The 27,816-nt window shown below is 40.7% G+C and overlaps 1 protein-coding gene across 1 annotated transcript in view; it reads right to left on the bottom strand.

Annotated features, from left to right (window-relative positions):
- Positions 1-974: 974 nt before the first annotated feature.
- CLCN5 (chloride voltage-gated channel 5) overlaps positions 975-27,816 on the bottom strand; it is a 160,944-nt gene continuing 134,102 nt past the window's right edge. Inside the window, exons 5-14 of the mRNA XM_006217837.4 lie at positions 26,868-26,967; positions 22,158-22,345; positions 18,713-18,835; positions 17,661-17,867; positions 14,089-14,169; positions 13,322-13,864; positions 10,812-10,998; positions 9,353-9,751; positions 8,977-9,193; positions 975-7,781 (exon numbers count right to left, since the gene is read on the bottom strand). Coding sequence (XP_006217899.2) covers positions 7,691-7,781; positions 8,977-9,193; positions 9,353-9,751; positions 10,812-10,998; positions 13,322-13,864; positions 14,089-14,169; positions 17,661-17,867; positions 18,713-18,835; positions 22,158-22,345; positions 26,868-26,967 — 2,136 coding nt within the window. The 3' untranslated portion in view covers positions 975-7,690. The remainder of the gene's footprint in view (positions 7,782-8,976; positions 9,194-9,352; positions 9,752-10,811; positions 10,999-13,321; positions 13,865-14,088; positions 14,170-17,660; positions 17,868-18,712; positions 18,836-22,157; positions 22,346-26,867; positions 26,968-27,816) is intronic.

The following is a 27,816-nucleotide window of genomic DNA, read 5'->3' as shown; positions in this document are numbered from 1 at the left end:
CATTTAATTTCTTAGAAGCAACAAGGTATCAAATCAACACAAGTGCAGATGGAATTGAATGTCAACTGGAGAAATTCTTAAATGAAAACTTGGACACATGGTACACCTGGTAAACTGCCTTCTTAGTCGTCTGGATAACAGAGAGGAGGAGGAGGAATCAGATTCATGAAAAACAGAGAAAGCAGGACAACCATACTTCAAAGTAGAGTTTTCCTTTTTTTTTTTCTGGGCTCCAGAGAGGTGTGAAAAGGAAATGTTTGCATACTCAACCACCTCCCTGAAAAGCCCCACTCCTCAGTCACTTCAAAGGGTTTCCCACAGAAGACATTTTAATCCTAACACACCATGAGGAGGGCAACCCCAACCCTACTATTCATTGGTGGAACTTTTCAATCACCCATCCAACTCCTTGTAAGAACTGACTGTTGGCAAGAGGCCTTCAAACCCCATAATCTTACATCAGTAAAAGCTCAAAAAGAGACACAAAAAAAATATACAGCTCCCAGTGAAATCTCATTTCATCAGGAGAGTATCATCAATGTGTGAGACAGGGCCACTTAAATAGCCATAAAGAATGAGGTATCTGAGGGGGGAGGGTATCGCTCAGGGGTAGAGCATATGCTTAGCATGCACAAGGGCCTGGGTTCTATCCCCAGTACTTTTGTTAAAAAATAATAAAATGAAATAAATAAACCTAACTACCCACCCCCCCAAAAAAAAGAATTAGGTATCTGGAATCTCTCAGTAAAACACAAGGTGCTCCTCATTTGTCTCCTTATGGTAAAAAGTATTACTAAATCTGTAAATGTAGAAATAATTCGGCATTTAAGAAATCATTTTAAGAAGTGAGCCTCCCAGGAGGAATCTGTAATTGCCTTTTACACCCCCTCCCCCAACCCCCAACAGCCCGCTTTTATGATCAGGAATCAACAGCTACAAAATTTAGGGTCATCAAAAACACACCAGACACCAAGTCGGATAAGGCTGTGCTTTATTACATGCATAATTACAAATCTGTGCTAAGTGAAAAATGTATAAAGCAATGGCAACCTGGGTTTAAGCCACACCAAGAAAAGGGCTGGATGGTCCCATCAACCCTTCTGCCAATGTCCATTCCATTGCCTTGAACGTGATTGTTTCCGTTTCTTACCATTTGCATAGCACTTGTCAAAGTACTTTCCTTTCATTGTCTCAGGTTCTCCTCACAACAACCCTGTGAGGTAGGTAGGGCAAGTAACACTATCCCCATTTTGCAGATGGGAACACTGAGGCACAGAGCGGTTAAGATCTCGAGGCTAGTTAGTAGAAGCACAGGGAATAGAAACCAGGTCTCCTAACTCCCCAGCCCACGTCTTCCTTTTTAGATTACTTTGCTATGCTTGACCTGGGAGCAGAATGAAGTGTGCAGTGGTAGCCCCAGCTCTGGGACAGGCTGTGCCTACGAACAGGGACCAACATCTCTGAAAGTTAGAATAAAAGCTAAGAAAGCATGACTAAAAGGTTGGCAACACTCAGATAATTGCTCTGAACAACTCAGCACCAAGCTTCCCGTGGAAACTTGGACTATATTAGCTTTGGTTGATGCTAGTTTCTGGACGCCCAGCTACTGCTCATCTCTCTACATTAGCTTCAGTTGAACTTTTACGAACTCTTGGGAATGAAAACGTTGAGTCAGACAGGTTTTCTTTGGCTACTGCAGTTAGAGCTGGCCTGACACATCAGCTTATTACAGAGATATTCATATAGTGGCCCACGGGCTGGAACCCGGCCCCTCTGATCCTCCCGGCCTCACTGACTCACCCCACAGGTGGTATTTTCCCCACAGCCAGAAATCAGTGGACAGAGGTCAGAGGGGGAGGCCGGCCTTGGTCAAATGAAGAAGGGTCACCATCATTACATCAATGTCATCCATAGGTGACATGACCAGGGTGCTGTCTGTGAGGGCCAACTCCTTTCTGGCCTGTACCTGGTTAGCAGCATAGCGTCAAAAGACAGTTTAAAGGAATAAAATACGAAACACATCGTTTTTTTTAAAACCTAGAATGAAATTAATTCTTTATCAGTACATAGTCCCAAGGGACCAAATATATAATAAAAAAAGTAAATATTTATTAAAATCTGAGTACTAAAAAGGCAGGACAGAGAGGAAGAGAGGGGAGAGAAGAAAGGATAAAGTGACATGGAGGAGGGAAAGGCGCGCACTCTTGAAGGACCACATATTTGAGGTCCGCTCAAGAAGGTAATGAGGCTAAGCATTCCCACCCTGATGAAACCATCTCAGGCCACTCCCTCACCCCCATCTTGCCAGATGGCATTTCAACTCCCCAAATCCAAGACTGCCTCTGACTTTCAACAGATTTGGACTAGCAGATAAACATAAGGGTTAGCAATGAATACTTCACAGGTCTGTACTGAGATGCAGAAGCCCTGGACGCACTCAACAAATACCATTGGTTTTGGTGTGACAGTGGAGCAAAGCCCCATTGGCCCCATCAACTCAGAAATATCTTCTACTCTCTACTCTTAGGATGATGCTCTCCCTCCCCAAGGTCCACATTCAAAACAGTACACTTGTAACAACTGAGAAAATGTTGAATTTTGAGCTTGAAGAGGAGGAGAGACAGAGAGAAGAGAGGAGAGGCAGAGGTCATTTTTTAAAACCCTCATATTTTTATACCATCGCATTTTCTCCTTAAAAGAACAAACTTCAGGCAAGGCATTCATTCAAGGAGTGTGCTCACAGAGGCTGAAGACCCTTTGGTGGGAACATAGAGGTAGGAATTGATGACTGCGGGATTGGGCTAGGTGACCCAATAGATCCCATCCAAGAAACGCACACTCCGCCCATCACACTCTTTCTTTCTTTCTTGGCTGATCCGGCGAAATCAGACCACACAGTGGAAAAACCAATCTTGTTCCCTGCATCCCCTCAAAACTTTGCCCAGAGCCAGATGTTTAGAAATGAGGCTGTGCCAGCAAACCTTTGGGGAATAACTTGAAGTTGTGAACACCTACTATTCCAAGAATTTCTCTCCTTGGTGCCAACAACCAGAATGGAGGCAAAGTTGAGTGGTTGCCACAGGTCTGCTACACCAATTTTGCTTCATATTCCCACAGCTCCCTGAGCGCCGGTATGAGAAACCCTCACTTTTCTCTTTCTAATATACGATAAGTATATACTAGGGAGGCTAACAGTATAGATTTTTTAAATATTTTGCTATCAAAATTCAAGATAATCTACCTAAAGCTTACCACTTAGGCAATGGCAGTATTCGCTGCCTTCCTCCAAGAGCAGGTGTCTTGTCTTGGGTCAGCCCTCTCCATGACAGTGGACTGCGTCCAGCCAAATGCTGCTCTGAGACTCTTGGTTGCTTAGAAAGCCTGGTCTTTGGGAGACTACTAATCTTTTCTCCCCTTGAGGCACATGATCAAGCAGTTCATAAATGTCAGGATGTTTGGTTTGGTGGCCTTCCTCCTACCATCTTGCAACAACTCATATATTTTCTTACTAGGGTTTTTCCACTGCCATTAACTTTCAATTCTCTCCCCAAAGGGAATCCAGCAAATTCCAGAGGTGGTTAAAAAAAAATCAAGGCTGTAGGACACTTTTCAGACCACATATTTAGACATCTTTTTTTTTAAGAATTCAATACTCCACCTCCTATCTGCTTTCTAAATTTCACATTTTTCTCAGAGTCTTCAAGAGCTCAATACTCTATGCACCACCATGAAAGATGCTCTCCTGGTTTCTCTGAACTGATGAGTGGCCTACATTTAGCTCTGATTCAGTAAAAGTAAACCGATTCCTCACAATACAGTGTGGTCGGTCATCAGTAAGTTATTTTGGCAATATAAGACACACTGGCCATTTCAAAATCTTAGTATTGTCTTCACTTTCATTTAGTAAAAACTCAACTTCAAAACCTGCACTCCTTGAGATTTATTTTAAAAAACAAAACAAAAGACACTGTGAAGCAACAAGTACCTTCCTACTCATCACCTAACAAAACCAACCAAGATCAAGACCCAACCAGGACAGGAGTTTCAAATACTTAAAGCATACAGTAGTGATTACTTTCCATGATTACTTTCTATTGGATGCTGTTTTGAAAAATATTTGCTCCCCCCACACCTGAATGGGTTCATAAATTCATAATTAAGAATTACTTCACAGCCTTAGACCACACAAAGCCCCCATTACTTTATCATTCTTATGTTCAAACACAACTGAAGACTGGCTAGAGAAATTTATACTGTGCTCTGCTCTTCCTGTAAAGGGTTCAGATTCAGCCTCTGGTGCCAAAACGACTCAACTGCTTTGCAGTTCCATTAGCAAATTCATCGTTTGCCCTGCCAGCTGGCAAATCCAAAGTACCAAAGTCAGTGTCAGACTGTCCACCAGAGGCTATCTGCTCTGTGGATGATACCACATCTACTCCACAGCTGGGCTGAGCCACAAGGACTCTGGAGCCAGAAGAGAGGAGAGTGTCTGAACAAACATCCCAATAGAAGTGATCTTGAAAGCGGCTATTATTTTGCACATTCAACCCCCTGCTTCTGCCAATGGTATAACTAATCACACCTTAACGATTCTGGCTTCTTTAATTCTTCACATCACAGATATGAAGATACAAAATGTAATAGCACTGAGACTTTTACAAATCTATAGACTCTCATCCCTTTTCATGACTGGATATTTACCAGATATATTTTTCCTGGAAAAACCTGAACTTTCTTGAAGCACTTAGTGGCCTTCTTTTGTAAACCCTTCCTTTATGTCAGGCAATTTTCTTTTCTTAATACCAAAGTCGACTAGTCTCTAACTCATACTAATTTTTAAATCACAGATTAGTCTTTTGCCATTGAGGTATGTGGCCACTGGAGGCCCCTGACAGACCTCCCTGTATCGGGCTTTGTCGGTTAAGTATGTCCAACTGTTGAACTGGCAACGGCAGAAAGCACATTTTCTTTTGCTTTCAGACAAGAAACTGCATGTTAAGATGCTGAGCTAGTGGCCTAGCGGAGACCTCTGGCCACAATTAGCAAACCTTTGAGCCAAACCGTAGGACTGAACAATAACGGATACCATACACTAAAGCTACTTCTAGTTTATGAGTTAACAAGGATTCCTGAGAAGCTGAGGTTAATGAATGAGATTTACCAAGAGTGAGGTATCAAAGGGACATAATTCTCTGGAGGATCAATCGGTGCTTAGCATCTAGAAAGCATCCCTTGGCACAGTGTTATCTGATTTCTTGAATTTATTCTCTGAAGCAGCACCTTAACACTGGCTCATCTGTCGCAAATCAAAAACAGAGCCGAGAAGAAAGACAAAGGCAGACTTAGACACCCTCCGGTTGACTGATGCACTCTGAGATGCGACCAAAACTTTCACTGTCATCAAATACCAGAAATACTAACATTTCCTGTTTTGTAGGCTTCAGTTGGACGGCTGATAAGAAAAGATAGGTAGTGAACCAGAAGGATACACATAAGAACTTTTGATTTTACACACTATACGGGCTGGTCACGCAAACAGTCTCATCTTGTGTGAGGGAATCAGTGGCACAGAAAAGACAAAAGACGTGAAGTTACTGAGTCTTAACCTAGGGAGATGTTTTTTTTTTCTCTTTTTCATTAAAATGCTTGAGTAATATAGTTAGAAGGAGACGCTCTGGTGACTGCCTTGATATTTGAAAGATAAAAATCAAAATAAGAACTGGTTCCCCAGTTCTGGGCAATGAAAGAATTTCAGATTTTGGAAAGATAAGAACCAGGGGTTAAAAAAAAAAAGCCTAGAATCAGAGATCAGCTACTTTTAAAATGAGGTATGCTGAGGTGTGTGGAGAGGGGAGGCAGAGGGTGGGAGAGGATACGCCGAGTGACCGCTGATCCTTGGCTGGAAGGGTGGTGGGAAACACTGGGAACAGACTTATAAAATGGGAACGGCTCAAGTCTTACCCCTTAGCATTTAAGTCTCACTGCTGTGGCCACCAGCCTGGAAAGGGAGGCGTGGCAGCAGTTACTGGGCTACAGGGCAAAGCAAATGGCTGTGCGTTACCTCTGGTCCATATGCCATACAATTATTGAGATTTGGTTTACACTTTAACTAGCCCTGGGGGTTAGTTTTTGGAACAGGAATCATTAACCAGACCTCGTGCTCAATCCCCGAGAGAGGACTCAGGACTGAGGCATGGGAAAGGGGGAAGAACAGAGAGGGGACAATTGCACGTGGGTCAAACGGTAGAAAATGAAACAGTAGTCGGAATGATGGTGGTGGCTCTGTAATTCCACCGGGTGTCCCGAGAGTGTGATGTTTTTCTCCTGCAGTTAAGATGGTATGGAATTGAGACAGGCACCTTTTCAATTGGATACAAGCACCTTTGGTGTCACCAGGCCTGGTCTACCCACCTCCCCCTGGGTCTTAGGATGGTTTTGCCTTTTATTGAGAATTCTAAGGAGCCTCCAGGGAGTCCACAGCTGCCTATCCCGTTCCAACGCCTTGAATATATTTGAAAGTACCCCAAGTCTAAATTCATGATCACAGGGACAACACTGGCCTGTTAAGATACGTACTTAACACTGGGAGGAGGCATGAGTGCCTGGTTATTTTAGTACTGGTGGCTGTTATGAAGGAATGCATGAAAATGCAGATACAGCTTGGGATCTTCCCCGGTTCCCCAGTATGCAGTCTAGATTTGGTTCCCTTTACTATTCTTCCATATTCCAGAAGCCGAAAGCACCATCACTCACGGAGGTGGCATCTGGGTAAGAGGATTAGTTGGGACCTCACAAAGAAGTGAAAATTCCTAGTCATTGACTTTGCTTAGCACTTTACTGATTATTCATTTCAAGGAAGCTGGAGAAATCATTCCTTGCTACTCACAAATTCATGGCAAAGCCCTTGTCTATCAGCTAACAAAGGCCATCTGGAAAATTACCCCTTTTGTAGACAAGGATAAAATTCTGTAACTTAACCTTTGTGCACTTCAAAAGAGTACCAGGAACAAGCAAGCTATAAAAGTCAACCTCTCTAAATTCATTTAGAGGAGATTAACCAAAGCAGCATTGTCTTATAATCAGATATTAAAATTAACATACACATACAAACACATAAACTAAGACTGCTAAATATTGTAACAGGAACAAGATAACATTTGAACTGAATTCACAGTCTGGAAAATACCATTATTATTTTCCTTGTGGCTTTCCTTTCTATGGTTGGAAAAGCAAAGCCCCTTAAGTTTACACTTCATCTTCCACCAATGACAGTTAGAGTCCAAAAAAGTGACTTTTTTCATGAGTTTCCTGCAGGCTATAGGTCAGGACGGTTGGCATTTTTCTTGCATAGTTTTCAGTGATTGCATATTAACTAACAATTATGCTTTAAATTTAAAAAAATCTTTAAAAAACAAAAGGAAAAGAATTAAACCATAGCAATCTTGTTTACTCTTTCATGAAATCTTCCTAATGCAACATCACAGAGGCCTAACTGAATTTTCTCCTAGAGAGAAGATTAAGATTTCCAGAGATTATGTAGTGCAACTGGTTAACTTGTAGGAAAGAGACAACACACGAATATAACTTCACCATCCAAATGTGGGACATGTGTTGTGGGTACCCAGTTAATAAAATATATCCACGATCTGCAGTGTCCTTCCAGTTCTGTATCCAGTACAACCCTGTGATTCTAGTTGAAGAGAATGGAATCAGGATCTTGGTTCGCCATCTGGGCTATATGCTTTAGCACATCTTTTTTGGTAATGATTCCGAGCAATCGCCTAGAAAACAAAACAAGACAACAAAATGAAAATAAGTCTACAGTTAAACTAACATTCTTAAAGGTGACACTTGTCCTCCTCAGTCCTTTTCAACTTTGTCTTTGAACAGTAGCTGCACTTACAAAATGAGGCGATAAGACTAGGTCACATGCACCAGGCAGATGGCATGACATGTGGGTCCCTGAGTGTGCTCAAAGCATTTCTCTGTTTGCTTACAAGAACATAAGCACTTGCGTGTTCTCAGTTCCCCTATAACACAGCATACTCCTTGAGGGCAGCGAAGGGTCTCATTCATTTTTGTCTCTCCCTGGAATCTAGTGGAGTACCTTCTTACAAGAAGGACAGATTCAGAAAATGTTGAATGATTTCGTCAGGGAAAGTCCCCTTATTGAGTTAAATACTGCAAGATATCTGTTACACTCTTCCAAAATTTTAGAGGGTGAAATTCTTTTATAATTGCTGGATTACAAGACCCTATTCACACAAAAACCCCATCCTTCTCCTCAACCGACTTTCTTTTCCAATAAAAATAGCAGGGCTTCCTTTACTGGATAAGAAATACCCCAGAGAGAGTGAGCCTTAGCCTTGGAAGTCAGAAGGCTTGTGTGTTTTTTTCTTTTTGGGGGGGGTGGGTAATTGGGATTATTTCTTTATTTTATTTATTTTTAATTATTTGAATAGAGGTACTGGGGGTTGAACCCAAGACCTTGTGCATGCTAAGTAAGAGCTCTGCCACTGAGCTATACCCTCCCTACTAGAAGACTTGTGTTTAAAGCCTACCTCTAACAGACATTAACTGAGGGTCCTTGTGTAAATCTTCAAACCGCACTGGAACTTGGTTTTTCATCCTCAAATAATAATGACCAAGGTATTGTAAGGAGCAAATACTAAACATATACTACCTAATACCATTATAACTTCAGTGCCACCTGGGCATAGGAACTCAGTTGTTTCCTTTGCAGGGGAGGAACTGTTATTTATAATGTGCCACCAGCAGTTCGTATCTCTCAAACATACCATCTTCCCCAAACTCCCTTTTGCTTAATTATGACAATGAAAAGTAACACATCCATCTTCATCTCAAAAGAGTCTGAAAGTGCAACTAATGTTCATGTGAATTGGGTTCTTCTTTCTTTCTCTCTCCACGTTCTCCTTTCTCCCCCAATCCAATCTACCTTCACCAAAGAGCTCTCACCCATTGTGTGTCACCAGGCACTGCCGCAGTCCCAGCTTGCGGAAGATATCCACCACGATCTCCATGGGCGTCAGGTCAGTCACAGTGAAGGGGCTGAGATCCAGAATGTTCCGAAGCTTGAGGGTAGGTGGGGTGTATGGTGGCATTGGAGGAGAATGCTCAGTGAAATAAATGATAGAAGTGCTCACAACTCCATCCTGTTTTTTTCGAGCATTTTCTATTTGAAAAGGAGAGGGGAAAAAAAGGTTGAAGAAGGAAGGACTACTTCAATCTTTCTGGCCCCTCACTAGGTCCCCTCTCCCCTCTGTTTCTCCATGTCTTACATATTTATTTATTTCCAGAGTAGATTCCCTTTTCCCCTTTCTGAAATCCTTACCAATTGAAATAATGAGATCTCTTCGGAGGACAAAACCCACAAGTCTTTGGGACTCCCGGGACACCACCACGGGGAAGCCACTGTAAGTGGTTTCACTGATGATGGTCTCTACGTCTTCCACGGTCATACTGTCCTGAGTAAGGACAGTCAACAGAGGATCATTTCTCCGGGGTTTCATCACATCCATGGCCAGGGTCTTATGAGCAAACTCTTCTTTGGCTTCCAGAAAGGGGTATCCATTGAGATGGATATGGGCATCATAGATGCCCTCCCGTCCAAGGGCATCTGCCACCCACTTGCTTGTCATGGCCGCAGCCATCAGAGGCACAATGTATTCCAAGCCACCAGTTAGTTCAAACATTATGACGACAAGAGAAACGGTCATACGAGTCACCCCGCCTGCCAAAAAAAAAAAAAAAAAAAAAAAACACAGAAAAACAGATCCAGGCTACTTCCTGAAGGCAGGAAAAGTACAGGATTCATTAGATTTATGGGCCTGTCACAGGTCCCACCCAGAAAAAGCTTACTTATCACAAACACTGCTAGAAGGAGGCCTCACCTGTAGCTGCACAGACTCCAGCCAACTGCATTCAAGCCCAGTTCACAATGGACTTGAGTCAGATTTCTAGAAATCACCTCCTCAAAAGTATAAGCTGAGTCTTCCTTTCTTCTTTTTTTATTTGTCTATTGCTCCTCCCTCCCCCCACCAATTATAAATAATTGCATAAGATATCTATGATTTATGTGACACTAGAGATAAGAGGTTCTCTGGGATGCACAGGCCCACTGTGGTAAATTCAGAAAATATTTATCTTTTCAAGTATATAAAAGAAAATTATTATCCATCAGCTCACTGCCTATAAGTATGCAGAGTAAAAATTTCCAATGCCTTTTTCAAGTTTCTTACTCTGCAAAAATGTGTGTTTTTACCTAGATGAGCTTCTGTTAGATATTTAATTCCCCACCATGCTTTTTCTCTCAACTTTCTACTGGGAACACTTTGTATGTTAGGACAAATTTCTTTAACATTGTTTTTAAAGACAGTAAACATGTTAGCATCACATTCAGTGGCCACTGCACAGTATACAGCATGATATGGATGTACCATAATTTACTAAACAGTCCTTCATTGTGCTTTTCGGTGCTTTCAGGTTGAGTCCAGTTATTTGCTATTATAAATAATACCATGATGAACATTCTTGTGCAGATATCTTGGTTCAAATCGCAGATTACTTCCTCAACATGACATAATTTGAGAAAAGAATTGCTCTCAAACGGGAGGAAGGTAGATAGCTAGACAGTAAAGATGCTTTCTTAAAGCACTTGAAAATGACAAACCGAACAAGAAAGAGATAGTTATTTCTAAAAATCTACAGCCAGTTGTGTTTAATATCACTCGTCTTTACTATGTCCCCCACTGGGCAGCAATCTCTTTGAAATCAATGCAAACAGTACTCACCTAAGCAGGCTGCGGCTCCAACCATCGCATAAAGGCCAGGGGTGATACAATCCGCTCCTTGACTGCACCAGCTATTGAAGATGGCCCAGTCATGGTGGTAATAAGCCAGCTGTTCCATCCCTACTCCCAAAAGTCGACCTGTGATAGCACCAACAGCCATGCTAGGGATAAAGAGGCCAGAAGGGATCTGCAAAGAGAAAGCAGAAGACAGTCAGTGAGAAGGGATGAGGGATGTGATCGATCGCCTGGCATACGGTAAGGGCTGGAGGGCCGACCCTCTGCGAAGCAAACAGGCCAATGAATGTTTAACTATGCACTATGCTAGCAAGTGGCTGCAAAGATTTGTGTAACACTACAGGGACTAGAGGTTCTCTGGGACGTGCAGGCAAGGACGACTGTGAAGAAGCTTACCCTGATTCGGGGTCCATCAGGCAAGAGCCTGAACTCTCCAGACCAACACAGAACTGGAGGCAGAAATTAAGCCTTTCCCAAAGAAAAAGGAAAATAGATGGAGTTTCTCATACAGGCAGACATTTTCCCCAAGTCTGAATTCTTATCAACAATAATTACCCTTTACTGACTATCTACAATGTTCTATGCTGGAGGCTCTATAGATGGGATTTCATCAGTTCTTCACAACCACCCCAGGAGGTAGGTGCTATTATTCCCAACTTGCAAAGGACCTGAGATTCAGAGAGGTTAAGGAACTCACCCAGTGCCAAAACTGAGTAAATCCTGGAGCTGGGGTTTCAACACAATGCTGATAAGCACTCTCTTCTACTGAATCTTGACCCATTGCTCACGCAAAAAGGATGGCACATGAGGTGTCAGTTTAACAGTGTAAAGAAATATTCAATGATAAACAATTTTTAACTTTGTTTTTTTGTTGGGGGTTAATTAGGTTTCTTTGCTTGTTTATTTATTAATTAATGGAGGTACTGGGGACTGAACCCAGGATCTCATGCATGCTAGGCATGCACTCTACCACTGAGCTATATCCTCCCCTATAAATGATCAAAATTTTTTAAATGAAGTAGTGACTATGGCTGCATGACTATCGTCCAAAGGAACCAATCCTCATCTGTCTCTCCCCTCTTTTTTTTTTTTTGACTCCAGGATAATCCAAACGGGAGATTATTTTCAAATAGCTTGTATCTGATTCTGGAACACACTTGAATCAGGGTGGGTCTAATGGTCTTCAAATTTACTTTAATGATCTTTTTGTGGGGAGTGGGCAATTAGGTTTGTTTGTTTGTTTGTTTTAATGGAGGTACTGGGGATTGAACCCAGGACCTCATACATGCTAAGTATGCACTCTAACACTGAGCTATACCCTCCCCTCTGGCAAATTCACTTTACATGAAAGAATGAAGCCAGGAGGTGACAAGTAACTCAAGAAGCCCTGCAAAACTGTCCAGGGTGTGGAGGAGGATGGATATCAATTCAGAGATTACAGTACTGCCTAAACTGAGTTGCAAGCTCTTATTTTCTGGTTTGAATCTCCATTTCAAATCTCCCTACATAGAGAATGTAGGGAACTACCTTGGTAGTTGAGTGCTAAAGAAAAGAAACAAACCAATAAAAACCAAGGAAGGAGGAGGAAAATACCTGAACAGATTTTCCTTTTTGGTTTCTGCTGAAACATGGAAATGACAATGGGTACTGAAAATAAAATATGCTGGCCCAATGTCTGCTTTTGATGATCCTATTATTACTTTAGGATCACTTGTGAATTTCTTGATAAGTAGACATTGATAACAACTGTAAAAAATATACATTTTGCTATATATTGGATTGAACCATATGAAATTCCTATTTTAGTGGTCAAAATGTTTGACAACTTCACTGGGTTCAACCTAATACTTCACTTTATTGGTAAACTCTAAAGCTACCTTATAAGAACCAAAAAAAAAAAAGGTGCTGGTCAGACACTGTGTTTTGTTTTATTTGTTTGTTTGTTGTTTTGAAGTATAGTCAGTTTACAATGCTGTGTCAACTACTGGTATGCAGCATATAGTTTCAGTCATACGTATACATACAAGTATTCCTTTTCATATTCTTTTTCATTATAGGTTACTACAAGATATTGAATATAGTTCCCTGTTTGAACAAACTAACTACTCTATATAAAATAAACAACAGGTTTCTAGTGTATAGCACAGGGTCAGATATTGTTTTGATTGAAAATGCACTGAAATAAATACCTCACCATCCTTTTTGAGTGACAAATATGTTTTCCAAGGAAAAGGGAAAAACATTGCTACTTAAAAATCTCATCACTGAGGTTGGTATTTGGCCTAAAACTAGGCTTGGGCAATTTTAGATAGATGTACAATCATCTAAGAAGTTATGAGAACACATGGGGGTAAAAAGGGCTTTGAGGGGAGTGAGGGATAATGTTAGGTGATGTTGGAAGCGCCACACGAGCTACGAGAATTGTATTATATCTTGGCTTTGCCTTCCAAACAGCCAGACATATATCCACCAAGTATCAAAAGAAAACTCCTCACCTTCATGCCAAAGGTGAAGATAGTGATGACAATTTTCAGTATGAGTGTCAAAGCCAGCTGCCACATTGCATTGTAGACTCCCACACCAGCTGGTCGGTCGGGCAGCTCGCCTGCCTTGCTTGTGTTGAAACGGTTCTCATAATCACAGAGCTTGGAGGAGTCCAGAAGGCCACAGTCATTGAAGAGCTCAGAAATGAGCTCACTTGTGCTCATTCGGGTGTATTCGTTGGGGAAAGCCAGGACGGCAGTGATGGCTGTCACGACAAGTACCTCTACTACAGGATACTTGCCCAGCTGCGTGGTCTTCCGCTTCCGGCACCAGGCAATGTTTGTGCGGATAAACAAAGCTCCCCACAGACCACCAAATATGCCCAGCAGAATGAACGGCACGAGCTCAAAGAGATGCCATGGGGTGTGAAACTCTACATAAAAGAGAACCAGGCGGCTGTTCCCAAACGGATTGATGGAGCGGAGAGTAAACGCTGCCACTAAAGCAGCAAAAAATGAACGCCACAGCGTTTTGAGGGGAAAGTAGTAGCTGACCTGTAAGAGAGAAAGCGAGAAAGAAAACTCTAAATCCACAGAAACTGGTTTAGGTGGAAAATGGGTGCTGCGGGAATTAGGGTTGAGGATGCAAACTGCCCAAAGGTCTCTGGTCCCATATGGTAAAGCACTGGAGTCACATAGCACACGTCAGGACTGCAGTGTACACAGATAGCCTGACACAAGACCACACACAAGCTCGACAGATAGTTAAAAGCTGTTACCTCTTCCAGGCTGAATAATACTCCACCGATAGGTGCCCCAAAGGCTACAGATACACCAGCAGCCGCTGCAGCAGACAAGACCTACAATCCAAAACTCAAAATTAGTGATGGAATACTACGACTTTCTTACTTTCGATCACGTTTTTAAAAGGAATGTCAGTGGTTACCGAACATTTAAAGAAGTCTTCCATACTTCACATCCAGTTTATCAAAAACAAAGTTCAATTTACTATTTACTTGGAGAGCAAACATCGCACGCTGAATTTTGAACACATGGTTCACATGCTGGAACAAGGAGAGGGCCTTTGCTTTGTGATTAATTTAGGCACCTCCATGATTCCAAATTACACCCCCATCCCCAGTACTCCCAGTTCAGTAACTGAATTTGAATCTGTAGACCTATCCACCACCTATATGAAATACTTACAACAATGTATTCACCTAGCACTTTATAAAGAAAAGCTTTTTAAATGAGATTTTAAACAATGTTTTAATTTTTAATTTTTTAATTGAACTGTAGTTGATTTACAATGTTAGTTTCAGGTGTACACAGCAAAGCGATTTGGTTATACCTATGCATACATTTTTTTTCAGATTCTTTTTCATTAGATATTATTACAAGAAACTGAAGATAGTTCCCCATGCTACACAGTAGGTCCTTGTTGTTTATGTATTTTATATATAGTAATGTGTATCTGTTAATCTCAAATTCCTCATTTATCCCTCCCACCCTTTCCCTTTTCAAGAGATTTTAAAGAAGGCTCTAATGATACAAAACTGAAGTAACAACTGGCTCACAGCTATTCAGGAGCTGCAAATCATCATACAGTAGGTATTTAGGGTTTCCTGTCCTATGTGCCCTAATCCATGCCTAGTGACCTACAGAAATGGAAATGAGGAGGCAACTAGAGGCAAGGGTGGGGATAGATTTGAAAGGGAAGAGAAGATCTGAGTGTGTTTAGGTGTGGCAAGGAAAAGGGTGAGGAGGGAGAAGAGGCGGAAGAAGCTGTCAGAGAGAAATTAAAAGGGACAAGGAGACAGGGAAAGAGAGCAAGAAATATGTAGAGAGCGCCACCTTGGTATGTAGGCAAAGGAATGTGGAGATAAAAGGTGCATGACCTTTGCCAAGTTGCTGTTTCCCCCACAGCCCCTTCAACTTCATCAGTTTTCTTCTCTTCTTACTTCAAGATTCTAAAATGTGTAGATAACTTAAAACTTTTGTGAGGAAGATTAATATGATCAATAAAACTTTTAATGTCAAGTGTCAAAAAATACAAGTCCTTTCATTGGATTCTGGTTGCTGGGGAGTGATATATGATTTGTGGTAGCCGGGAACTATTTTCAAGAGCAAGTTGAATACAATTAAGAGTTTTGGAGGAATAAAATGGTTCTTGGCAAAATAAACAGGCAGGTTTCTCTGGAAGAGCAGGATGGCCCAAGAAAATAAAGGGGAGGAAAGAGTGATCTCTGGGGCTAGCTGGAGAGGACTCTGAAATCCAAGGCTATAACAATGGCTTTCGTCTGAGAAGGATGAGGACCTTCAACACGGAACCTGAGAAAGGGGATTTCAGTGACTTTGTTTAGGATGAATTATGAGAGAAGAATGAATCAAGGTGATGAGTTTGCTTTAATTTTATGTTGGAGAGTGGAATTTACCAATGCCCTGCCTTCTAAAATCTCTATTTTACTCTCAACTCACTGGTCATTTTGACAAGGCCCTGGGACATAAAAGGGTTACTGCTGACAGTGAGAGTGACAGGGAAAAATAACTGCAAAGTCTAAATAAGCAAAAGGAAGCAAATGACATAGTCAAATATTCACGAGTTTAGTTAGAGAAATATACGACATCTGTACAAAGAAACAGCCAAATCAAACTTCTCTCTCATTTTATAAGGAACTCTTTGAACAAAAATGCCAGTTTTATGGAATGAAAGTAACCAGCAACCTACAGTTTCAAAGTCACCTCTACCTACGCAAAACCAACAACAATTGACACTTCATTCTTGCCAGTTAAAATGTTTTTTTTTCCATCTCTTTAGCTTCTGTTGTACATTATTCCTGTCTAACAACCTCACTGATGTAATACTGCCTTTATGTCCCTCTACATTTGACAGATAGCTAAACAAACTACTCAGATTTCCCTTCTCTCTCCTGCTAACCTTCCTCTTCTGCCAGGAACTTTCCCCCTTGAACTATCAAAATGTATTCCATATTTGAAATCTCAATATCTCTGAGCTTCCTTCCAAGTCTTATGGTTAATTTTGCTTTGTTTTTGCTTTCAGAATCAATCATTGGGTTCCAATTTTGTGAAAGATCCTTTCTAATGCAATGACCTTGGTCTCGACCCATTCCATATGTGACTTCTTTGTAATTAAAGGAAAACAGAGCAAGAACCCTTATTTTCTTAAATCCTTAATTACAGCAGGACAAAAGTAACCAATGACTCGGAACTTTCTTTTTTTCAAATGTTCTTCCTTCTCAAAATGATACACATTAACAACTGTGTAAACATGAGAACAAGGACAGAGATGCTGCAGTGGGACTAATTTAGTGGGACTGAGGCAGAAGTCAGAGATCCAGTACAGAAAGAAACTAATTCTGCATGTCAGGTAGGTGGAAACAAAAGATGAAAATGTGGGCATCTGAAACATGTGCTGAATTTATGTTCTTTCATGGGAATAAACAACTTCTTTTAAAAATCTTCCATTGTTTTTGTAACTTATTTTGTAACAGAATCAGCACACCCTTGTATAGGATTATATATAATAAAAAGTTACAGTTCCGACTTCTTCGCTAGGACCTCCCTTTCCCACTCACCAGAGGCAGACACTTTTAACAGTTTGGGGTAAAACCACTTTCCAGCCATTTTCTTTCTAGGTATGTACACACACACACATACACACTTTTCAAAAACATTAACTGAATTTTACTATACACATTATTCTGAAATTGGCTTTTGAAACCTTAATGGTATTTTATAGCCATCATTCCATGTCAGTATACATAGTGCGATCTCATTCTGTTTTTAAATTCTTTTTAATTTTTGTTTGTTTGTTTGGTTTGGGGGGGTGCTTGAGTAATTAGATTTATTTATTTATTTTTAATGGAGGTACTGGGGATTGAACCCAGGACCTCATGCATGCTAAGCACACACTCTATCACTGAGCTATACCTTCCCCCCATCTTATTCTTTTAAATAGTTGCATCATATTCTAGAGTATGGACAGAATATTGTTTATTTAATCAGTCCCCCGTTGATGGACATTTTGATTGTTTCAATTTTTCACGATGTTGACAGAGACTGCACTGACCATCCCCATCCCCATACACCTTGTGCACATATGACAAAACGTCTGTAGGACAGATTCCTAGAAGTGGAACTGCCCAAATTCTCATCCTTAAGATTGTACCATTTAGGCTGTCACCAAAAAAAAAGACTATTAAGGAGGGATGGGATAATAGCTCAGTGGTAGAGCGCATGATTAGCATGCACAAGGTCCTGGGTTCAACCCCCCGTATCTCCACCACCACCACCAACAAAAAAATAGACTATTAAGGCCTCTTGTCATTACCTCTCTGCGCTTGGCTTCATTCTTCCTGTATTTGTTGAAACAGTGGCACAGGATGTTCCCACAGCAGCAAGCCACGTGCACTAGGGGGCCCTCTTTGCCCAGGCTCAAACCAGATGACACTGCCAGCACCAGTGTGATGGTTTTGATCATCAGGGTCCACTTACCCAAATAGCCCCGAATAATGAACCCACTCAAGATAGTTTTTATCTGCAAGTCAAACACAGAGAGAGTGAACACACACTAAGAAAGTAAACAAGGCTCAGAAGCAATCATCCGGTCCTCATTATAGAAACTGCACCTTTTGGACCAAGTGACATATAAATGCTTGACCCGTGGTGATCTCAGTTTGGGAGGGAACCCAGGAGCCCAAGAATGTAACAATTGTTCTTTCAACTTTCATGTTCCTTTTTTCTTTCTTTTTTTTTTGAGGGGGGTGGCCATGGGATAGCTGAGCAAGAGAGTATTAGAAGTATGAGCCTCGATGGATATGGAAAAGGGGTGGAGGAAAGGGAGGTTATTTCCCTTACTTACATCCTTACAGACTAGTAAAACCTTGATTCTCTGCCAAGAAATTTGTAACTATGACTTGGTCAGGAAACAGAGAAGGGCAAAGTCATCTAGGTAACCTAAAATCTCAGCAGTTTCGGTCACTGTCAAGCAATCTAAACCAAAAGGAGTTAGAAACAGGGTTTGAATCACCCTCCTTCTGGCCCACATCATATTGTAGGAAATGTAGCAAAATTGTTTTATTTCTTCTGCTCTCACAAAGTTGACAGTACTACTATTTTTTTAGGCCAGAATCCTGGGATCTACCCTAGTTGCTTCTTGGGTAAGCAGTTGGGGAGGTCTTTAGGGCTCTGGTTTACCAGGAACCCTCAGGAGGCTAGGAATTGACTCCCTTTAATGTCCTAGGCTGGGAGAAGACTTCAGGGAAGATGTCGAGAGGCCCTACATTATATTCAATTGTGGTATATGCTAGAAAACCTAGTAGATGGTTTTCACTAAAAGGGATTCATTATTGTTCCCATTTAGAAGCCATTTTAGAGACTCACCTCAGGGATTCCGGAGCCGCAGGCATAAGGTGCGAACACCTTGACAAGAGAGACGGCAAGGAAGGCAAACAGGAGAGCCCAGAGGACGTACATGAAATAATTGACTATGTAGGCAAAGGCTCCCTGGAGTAGAGAAAAAAGAGGGAAGCTTGTTTTAGCCCAGACAGCCCCAGTGAGTGCTTCTGAGTAATGGGTTTTCAGTAGAGGAGGTAAGAAAGAAAAAAAAAGACGATATTAAATTAGTCAAGATGTTCCTTCCCAGACTATCAGCAAAGAAACTACTGAACCACGGTCAGCCCACTTGCTACTGAAAATGAGAGGCTTTGCCACACCCAAAGGAAATCGATAATGGCTTCTAAGTATCCTTACATACTCAGACAAGAACAAAGAAGCAAATTCACTCTCTATATGAGTGCTCGGACAGATTTTGTAGTCAAATATATATGATACTATTGTCAATTTTATTCGGTCTTAATAGACTTCTTTGCATTTTTTTTAATTGAAGTATAGTCAGTTTACAATGTTGTGTCAGTTTCTGGTGTATGGCATAGGAATGGCTTAACCTTGGCTACACATCTGAAGTGAAGACTCGTTCTAAAGTTCCATTACATTCACCTTTGGCTACTACCTACCTTGGTGTCAAATTTTCATAGGAAGTTAAAGTGTCTAAAATTCCTGGGTGTTTTGCTTAAAATAAACAAGTACATTCTATAGAGATGACCACAGCTTTGAGAGAATTTTGCCTCTGGAGTAGCCAACGGGTAGATGTTCAGTAGACTGGGTAACAAGAATATGCAGTAGAAAGTTGCAGGCTCTGCCCATCAAACAAAACCTGCGAGATGCCAGATGTCCCAAAGAATAAAATGGCAACAGCTACTTTTAAAATGGAGAGAATAGGGGGCAGGGTGTATAGCTCAGTGATAGAGTGCATGTTTTACATGCACAACGTCCTGAGTTCAATCCCCAGCACTTCCATTAAAATGGAGAAAATATACTTTTGAGACTCTCCCCCATTATAATGGAAGTCTGCCAGGAAAACAATCTAATTTTGACTCTTAATAAGGATTCCCCGACATTAAAGGGCCTGTAAACAGCTATGCCTTACAAAAAAGATATTTTGGACATGAGCAGGGTATGCTTGCTAATAGAAATATTCAAAGTCGAAACTCACTCAAATTATGTGAAACACAAAACTCAATGGTCTTGTGACTTTTTAAAATCTAAAACACTATCAAAATAAGTCATTGACCTAGACAAGGAGAACCAAAATGCTCAGGTTTTTCGTGAGCATTGATTACTGAGTTATGATTCTGACACACGTTTCCCATTATTTTAGTCTCTCAGAGGAACTAATAATTGCTCTCTATTGGCCTTTCAAATCTAGCTAGGGAGGAAGAAGACTCTAGAGGTAGGAAACAAAGAGGGAAAGGGAGTGAAAGGGAAAACAGCTGACACTGGCTAGAGGCAGAGCTCAGGAGGTCAAGTTCTCTGCAGGAGAACTCGTTTTAAAACCTAGAAGACGCTTTACCCAGTCATTCATTTTAAAAGGAGAGCCCGAGAAATGTGTGTCACTTTAACAAATCTCCAGCTCCAGTTTCAAAGCTACAGGTGGAACACTTTAACACACACACACACAGCTCTAAAGCCATAGCGTGGGGGAGCCTCGTGGTGATGGAACAAGAGTTCTACATCTTGGTTGTGGTGGTGGCTACACAAATCTACACATGTGGTAAAACTGCAGAGAATGACACACACACACCCCACACACACATCTATGCCTACACAAATGGTGAATAAGGTACACAGATTGCACCAATGTCAATTTCTTTGTTTTGCTACTGTACGAATACGCTATCATTGGGGAAGGCTGGGTGAAGGGTATGCAGGACCTCCCTGTACATTGCTTTGCAACTTCCTGTGAATCTATAATCACTTCAAAAATAAAAGAGTAAAAAGAAAGCAAAGGAAATACACACACACACACACACACACACACACACACACACACAGACTCACCCTAAATTCCAGGGCTTCTCAAACTTTTCTACCCAAGTACGTACCCCTAATCTAGGAGAGAGGATAGGGAGTGGAGTACCCAGCAGCAGAGCTGAAACAGATTATGTTTTATCTTAAACATGGGGATTTTGCATTCCTTTTTAATGACTGTTTACATTTAATTTGGGGGGAAAAATCCAAATATTCAGGAAAAAAAAGGATATTCTGGGAAGGCACATAGCATGTATCTTGAGGCTTCACTTACCCTCTCGTACACTGACCTTACCCCAGTGTGAGAAGCACAGATTTAAACCCTCTAGGGGGTGAGGGGAGGGTAGAGCTCAGTGGTAGAGAGCATGCTTAAGCATGCGCAAGGTCCTGGGTTCAATCCCCAGTACCTCCATTAAAAAACAAATAAATAAATATACCTAATTACTTCCCCCCTAAAACAAAACAAAAACAAAAAATTAAAAAAAACACCTGTCACCCATATAGTATGTATCTAACCCTTTCACTGAACTCTTTCCCCAAACCAAATGCACAGTCACATATATACATAAACACTCTTATTTCTGACTTTATTATTTCTAATCCTTCTTTTACCTTGATTGATTCTGTGGGTCCAGGTGCCATTGCAAATTGTTTGTGGACCCAAGTAGTTATGAAAATCAATTTTAAAAATACAAGTAAATGTCCTAGTCTTCTCCCCCTCACTTTACCAACAGAGCAGACGAGGAGTGAGTGGCGATGGTACCTGTTTGGGTTGGTGGAATACAGAGCAGAATTGGGAATTCAGAGTTGTTTTGTGTGCTTTTGTTTTTAAGAGGGGAGATCTAATGTGCAAACCAAGTGGTAATAGAAAGGTAAGGAACTGGAAAACAAAGTTACTTTTACATCGAAAAAGATATGCTAAAAATAAAAAGCAAGGCCAAATGAAAATTTTAATTTCATCTCAAAATGGGACTGTGGGCAATTTTATTCCTCGGTTTCTGTTATTTTGATATGGAGTGCATCATTTTTTTTTAGTGTTCTAATGCAATGCTCAAGGAAAAACTACTTTTGGAGTCTATATGATAAATACATTTTTAACCCACTCCATCCTTTGTTAGAAATTATAGCTTACCCGTTACCCGTTGGCTGACTCTATTTCTTCTGAAATTACCAGAGAAAGAAAGATCCAGCCACACCGTGTACTAACAACTAAGGAGAAACACCAGGCTTGTTTAAAACACGCAAAAATTTTTAAGTTGTTGCATAAGAATCAAACAACTCCATGGGTCAGAAGAATACGGCTGCATTTAAACCACAGAGAAAGGCAGCTGGCTCTGGTTCCTCTTTTCATGAGAAGGAAAATAAAAGAAGATTCCACAGTTGCCACAAGGATAGTAGAAGAAATGAAGTAAATATAAGAATAAAAATCAGTGGTGCCGAAAGCTTCACTACATGTTACCTCATCTGTGCTGATGATGAGCTGGGACCAGCTATTCCACTCTGGACATTTGTCTCTGTCTTCAAAGGTGACATTCTTTGAGTTCCAGCAACAGTGTTCGTGGTTAAACCAGATTCCCCCTGTGCATACACCTTCTTTTAAGTCTGTCATCCAATGAGCCGAGATGTCGATCAAGGCAGCTAGGGAACCTGATTAGAGGAAGGAAAGGCCACAATTGTCAGAGAAAATGAGGGAAAAGGAATCAAAATTACGGACAAGTATATATTTCTCGTTCCATCTGCAACCTCTTGCTTGTCTGATTTTCCTTTCTTATCTCTATCATCTTCATTAAACACTGTGTCTGCAAAATTTCTGTGGAACCTCAGGGGAGAGCAAAGTAGTTGGGTGGGAGCAAGAGGGGAGTGGATGTGACTTTCAGCTGCTTCACATGGTAAAGAGTCTGCTTTGACTTAGGGTTGATGAATATTGCTCCATAAAGACAGACAAGTTTGTTAAAGACCATTTTATTCTCACCATATAGATAAGATTGGGAAAATGTGAATTGCCCACGTCGAAGAATCTTGCATGTTATTTATTTGAGATGGCCTGCAGAGAGGAGTTGATGAAGACTACAGGGAGAAAGGCTCAGTCTTAATACTGATTTGACTCCATGGATGAGGGAATTTGAGCAATGGAAGAAAGGCTCAGGGAATTGAATGTATAAAAGGGAGTTCAAGATTTGCAGATACTGGGGGTAGGAGTATAGCTCAGTGGTAGAGCGCATGCCTAGCATGCATGAGGTCCTGGGTTCAATTCCCAGTAACTCCAATTAAAAAGAAAAGAGGTTTGTAGATACTAACTACTCTATATAATAATAGATAAACAACAAGGTTCTACTGTAGAGAACAGGGAACTAAATAAATTCAATATCTTGTAATGGTCTATAGTGAAAAAGAATATGAAAAGGAATATATGTATGTACATGTATGACTGAAACTTTATGCCGTATACCAGAAACTGATACAACACTGTAAACTGATTATATTTCAATTAAAAAAAATTTTAAAGCACAAACTGGGATGTACATGGAAGATTCGATGAAGGTATAAACAGGTTAAAGCCTCTTGAGCCTAGGAAGTGAACATTCTGAAGTTTTCTTTTTTTTAACATTTTTTATTGACTTATAATAATTTTACAATGTTCTGTCAAATTCCAGTGTAGAGCATAATTTTTCAGCTATACATCAAAGTTTTCTTAGTGAGAAGGAGCAAACAGTATTTTATACACAGCATTTATCCAAGAAAATTATGAGAAAAATCCTTTGATGACATTACCATCCAACGCAAATAATTTCTCTCCCTCCCGTCCCTTTCTTTCCCTTTTCCTCCCCTTACATTTTGAGTAAGAATCTTTCTTGCCTTTTCTTCTAATTTCTTTCTTTCCTTTTGGTGGGGGTAGGTAATTAGATTTTTTTAAATGGAGATACTGGGGATTGAACCCAGGACCTTGTGCATGTTAGGCATGCACTCTACTGCTGAGCTATACCCTCCCTCTCCCCCGCTTGCCTTTTTTTCTAAATAGTCCAATAAAAACCTTCTTTTGACTTCAATCACCCCTCCCCCCCAAAGAAGAAAAAGAAAATTACAAGAAAATGAATAGTGAAAGGAGACTTATGCACTATGACTAATAGACAGGGTTAAGATAGTTAGAATACATTTGATTCTGGCCCTCTCATCGTTTCTGTTGTCCAGATGAAGAAACTGTGGCATAAATAAATGAAATGGTCTAGAATTGTGTTTTAGGGAAAGAGCAAAGACATCATAAAATTCACAGCCCCTGAATTCCCAGACTGTTTCTGCCTTTAGACACACTGCTTCTATTGTTGCTCTCCATTGCTCAAAAACAAAATACCCTGTGTGTAGGAGGGAAAGAAAAATATTCACTGACCACCTAGTGACAAGACATACATTAAAAAGTTGAGGATATTATGCCTACGTTCCAACAGGCTGGAGGCCATGTCATGGGTCTGTTTTGGTAGGTGCTAAGAGTGTTAACACAGGCTATTTACATACTTGAATAACCTAATGAAATCCAACACATTGTTCGACACCTAGTCCTGGCCACTCCAGCACCCCCACCTTCTCTTCCTTCTAACTACTATTGCACTGACTGCCGGGATTCAGAAAATTGACATAATGGGAAAGAGTTTGCCTAGTTCTCTGGTTGTTTTCACATGTGCATGTCTTACCCTACCTAACATCTTATCTTCCCTTCTCCTTTTCCGAATTGGCTCTTTCTTCCCTGGTTACGCACATTTTAGCAGGTTTCACTTACCCTAGAGAAGAAAATGCTTCCTTTTGTTCCTGCTATCATTTCAAGTTTCTGGCCCTTCCCTCCTTCCACTGATGACCCAGAATCTCCAAGATTTCCCCAATGGTTGCCTTGCCTTGAAATCTGGCTCCTAAAATATTCATCTGTGATGGTTTTTCAAGGTCACTGGTATCCCCCTAACTGTTAAACTATGTAACTTTTTCTCTGACCCCTTCATTCTCTGACAATACTTGACATTACAGGCCACTCAGTCTATCATGAGCCAGCTTGAAATTGTCCAGACCACATACCCTCTTCTGTGCGAGCCAGAGAACACCCTAGACCATGGTGGGCAAAGTATGACCCGAGAGTCAAATCTGCCTTCATATTTTGGGTTTTTTTTTGTTTTTTAATTTTTTATTGAAATGTAGTTGATTTCCAATGTTAGTTTCACATGTACAGCAAAGTGATTCAGTTAGACCTATACATACATATATTTTTTCTTTTCAGATTCTTTTCTATTATATGTTCTTACAAAAAATTGAATATAATTCCCTGTACTCTACAGTAGGTCTGCCTTCATGTTTGTAAATAGAGTTTTTCTTGGTCACAGTCCCACTCATTTGTTTACTTACTGTCTATGGCTACGTTGGGGCTACAGAGACCATTGGGCCCACAAATCTTAAAATATTTACCATCTGGCCCTTTACAGAAAATTACAGAAAAAGTTGGCCAACCCCTGGCCCAGATAATCTTTAAAAACTAGGAGGAACCATTTCTCATTTGCTGTGATCATTTTATACTCCACGGCTCACGAATTCTCTCTAGGTACTGGCAGCAGCAGCAGCATCGTGAACAACTGGGCATTGTGCTGAGTGCTATGTGTGCTGTTACTCCATTCCATTCTCACAACGGACCTGTAATATAGGTACTCTTGGTCGCCCCCATTTTCCAAGTCAGTAAACTGAAGCTTCCGAGGGATCAGAAACTTGGCCAAGATCACAAAACTAGCAAGTGGTATGGCTGGGATTCAAATCCAGGTAGCCACGAACAAAACCTGTGCTGTTGACTACCATTCCACTCCAACCATCTCCCGATTTCCCACCTAACTTCTAGTTTAGCTCAATATGCCAGACCTCCCTAGGCCCATCTTTTCATGCCCTGGGGATATAACTCTCAGCATCTTTGCCTAGTATTCATGGCTTTCTGCCTCCCCTACGAGAGGGGCAGGCTGCTTGGGAACCTGCTTTAAAGTTGTATTTGTTGGGGAGGGAGGGATTAAACTGGGAGTCTGGGATTGGCTGATACAAGCTACTACGTACAGAATAGATAAACAACAAGGTCCCACTGTATAGCACAGGGAACTATATTCAATACCTTGTAATGGCCTATAATGAAAAAGAAAAAAAAATATATATGCACACATACCCATTAATTGAACCACTATACTGTACACCAGAAACTAATACAACATTGTAAGTCAACTATATATCAATTTAAAAAATTATTTTAAAAAAGGGGAAAAAAGCTGTATTGACATAGTAAACAAATTTACGGTTACAGGGGGAAAAGGGAATGGGAAGGGATAAATTGGGAGTTCAGGATCTGCAGATACTAACTACTATATATAAAATAGATAAACAACAAGGTCCTACTGTACAGCACAGGGAACTCTATTCAATATCTTGTAGTAACCTATAATGAAAAAGAATCTGAAAACGAATATATGTATGTATATATGTGACTGAAACATGCTGTACACCAGAAATTGATACATTATAACTGACTATACTTCAATTAAAAAAAACAAGATTTAAAAATAGCTGTATTTGCATGGCAAGTGTACTATTCCTAGTTAGATTGTATGTTACTTGGAATGGCTTTGAAAGTTGATGGAGATGATAGGAAAAGGTGGTACCATCCCACTCCTCAGGCAGCATGAAAGAGTAAGATTGTAGGCTCCTTGAGGGTATGAGCCATATCTTACATGCTTTTATTTACCACCAAATGTAGACATTTAAGAAACAGCTACAAAAATCTCTTAGGAAGTTCTCTTCCACATCTTCTTTCCTAAACCTCATGTGTTAAAAAAAAAAGCAGCAGCTAATTTCTCCAACAGAAAGGCTCCTCCTTAAGGACCAAAAGGCAGTGCTAACAGCACCTTAAAATGGACACAATATTTTGCAGTGTACAGATGCATTTAAATACATTTCCTCATTTAATCTCATTGATTTAAGGAAGGAGGTGAGGTATTAGTGCCTCTTTGCAGATTGGGGCATCAAGCTTCCAAAAGGTCCACTAGCAAATCCTTTCATGCAGTAAAACAGCAAAGCACAGCATTCAATTCAGTTCATGACGTGGGGGAAGGACACATCACAATTTTAGGAGATTCGTTTAGAAAACTAACATAGTTTACCATACCTGATAAAAGCCCAATAAGCAGCATCAACAGCCAGCCAGAAAAAGCATCGCTCACACTGTGAATTAAGGCCCATGTTGACTCTTTGCTTTTATTGGTAATCTAGGGAGAAATAAGAAAACGTTGAGACATTCTACACACACCCTTGATTTTTCATCTCCAAATACATAATAGAGTAAAGAAACACAAAGACACACCTATTCATTGGGAATAGAGACCACTGTAGAGTTATTTCTCAAATCATCTTTGGCTGAACCAACGCCACCAAGAACTTGGAGGTCTACGGAACCTTGTCTTACTGAACCCCACCTATATCTACAGTATCGCAATGCTTGCAAGTACCTTGTTCAGGACTTCCCTAGTCAGGTGCTATCTCTTATAGCATCAATCTGCTTTGCTTATTGCAGTAGATTCTTTCTGGCCTGGACATCAGACATTCCAAAGATGGTCTCTTGACTCACAGCAAATAGTTTTGATTGTTTTTCCAAGAATAAACAAACCTGGGCTTATTTGAGTGGTGAAAGTACAATTTGAGGTTTACTACCCCAGGGCTGGGCAAATTCCAAGACTTGATACCACAAACCCCTCGCTGTACAGTGATCACAGATGCTCAGCCATATCACCGATGATCTCTTTCATTTTCAAAAACCTGCTGGAAACATCTGCGGCTACCAACAGGTGCAGAAACTTTTACCTTTTGGGCCCTAGCCTTGTCAATTTAACCCTCAAGTGCCCACATTTCAAAACTAAGCATTCTGACAGCTTTGTCTTTGGTACGCCCCTTCCCTGTACCTCTATTTCTTATCTTTGAAGCTATAATTTAGCTACCTCATCTTCATCTACAACAACATCACAAGTAATAAATTATTATAACATTTTAAAAGAAGTTTAAAAAGTCATTATGACCTATGACTTTACATTTCCAATTTAAGGACTGAAAGTAGATGAGGT

Source organism: Vicugna pacos, chromosome X, assembly GCF_048564905.1.
Source record: "Vicugna pacos chromosome X, VicPac4, whole genome shotgun sequence".
NCBI classification, from domain to species: Eukaryota; Metazoa; Chordata; class Mammalia; order Artiodactyla; family Camelidae; genus Vicugna; species Vicugna pacos.
This window is presented reverse-complemented; position numbering and strand designations above follow the sequence as displayed.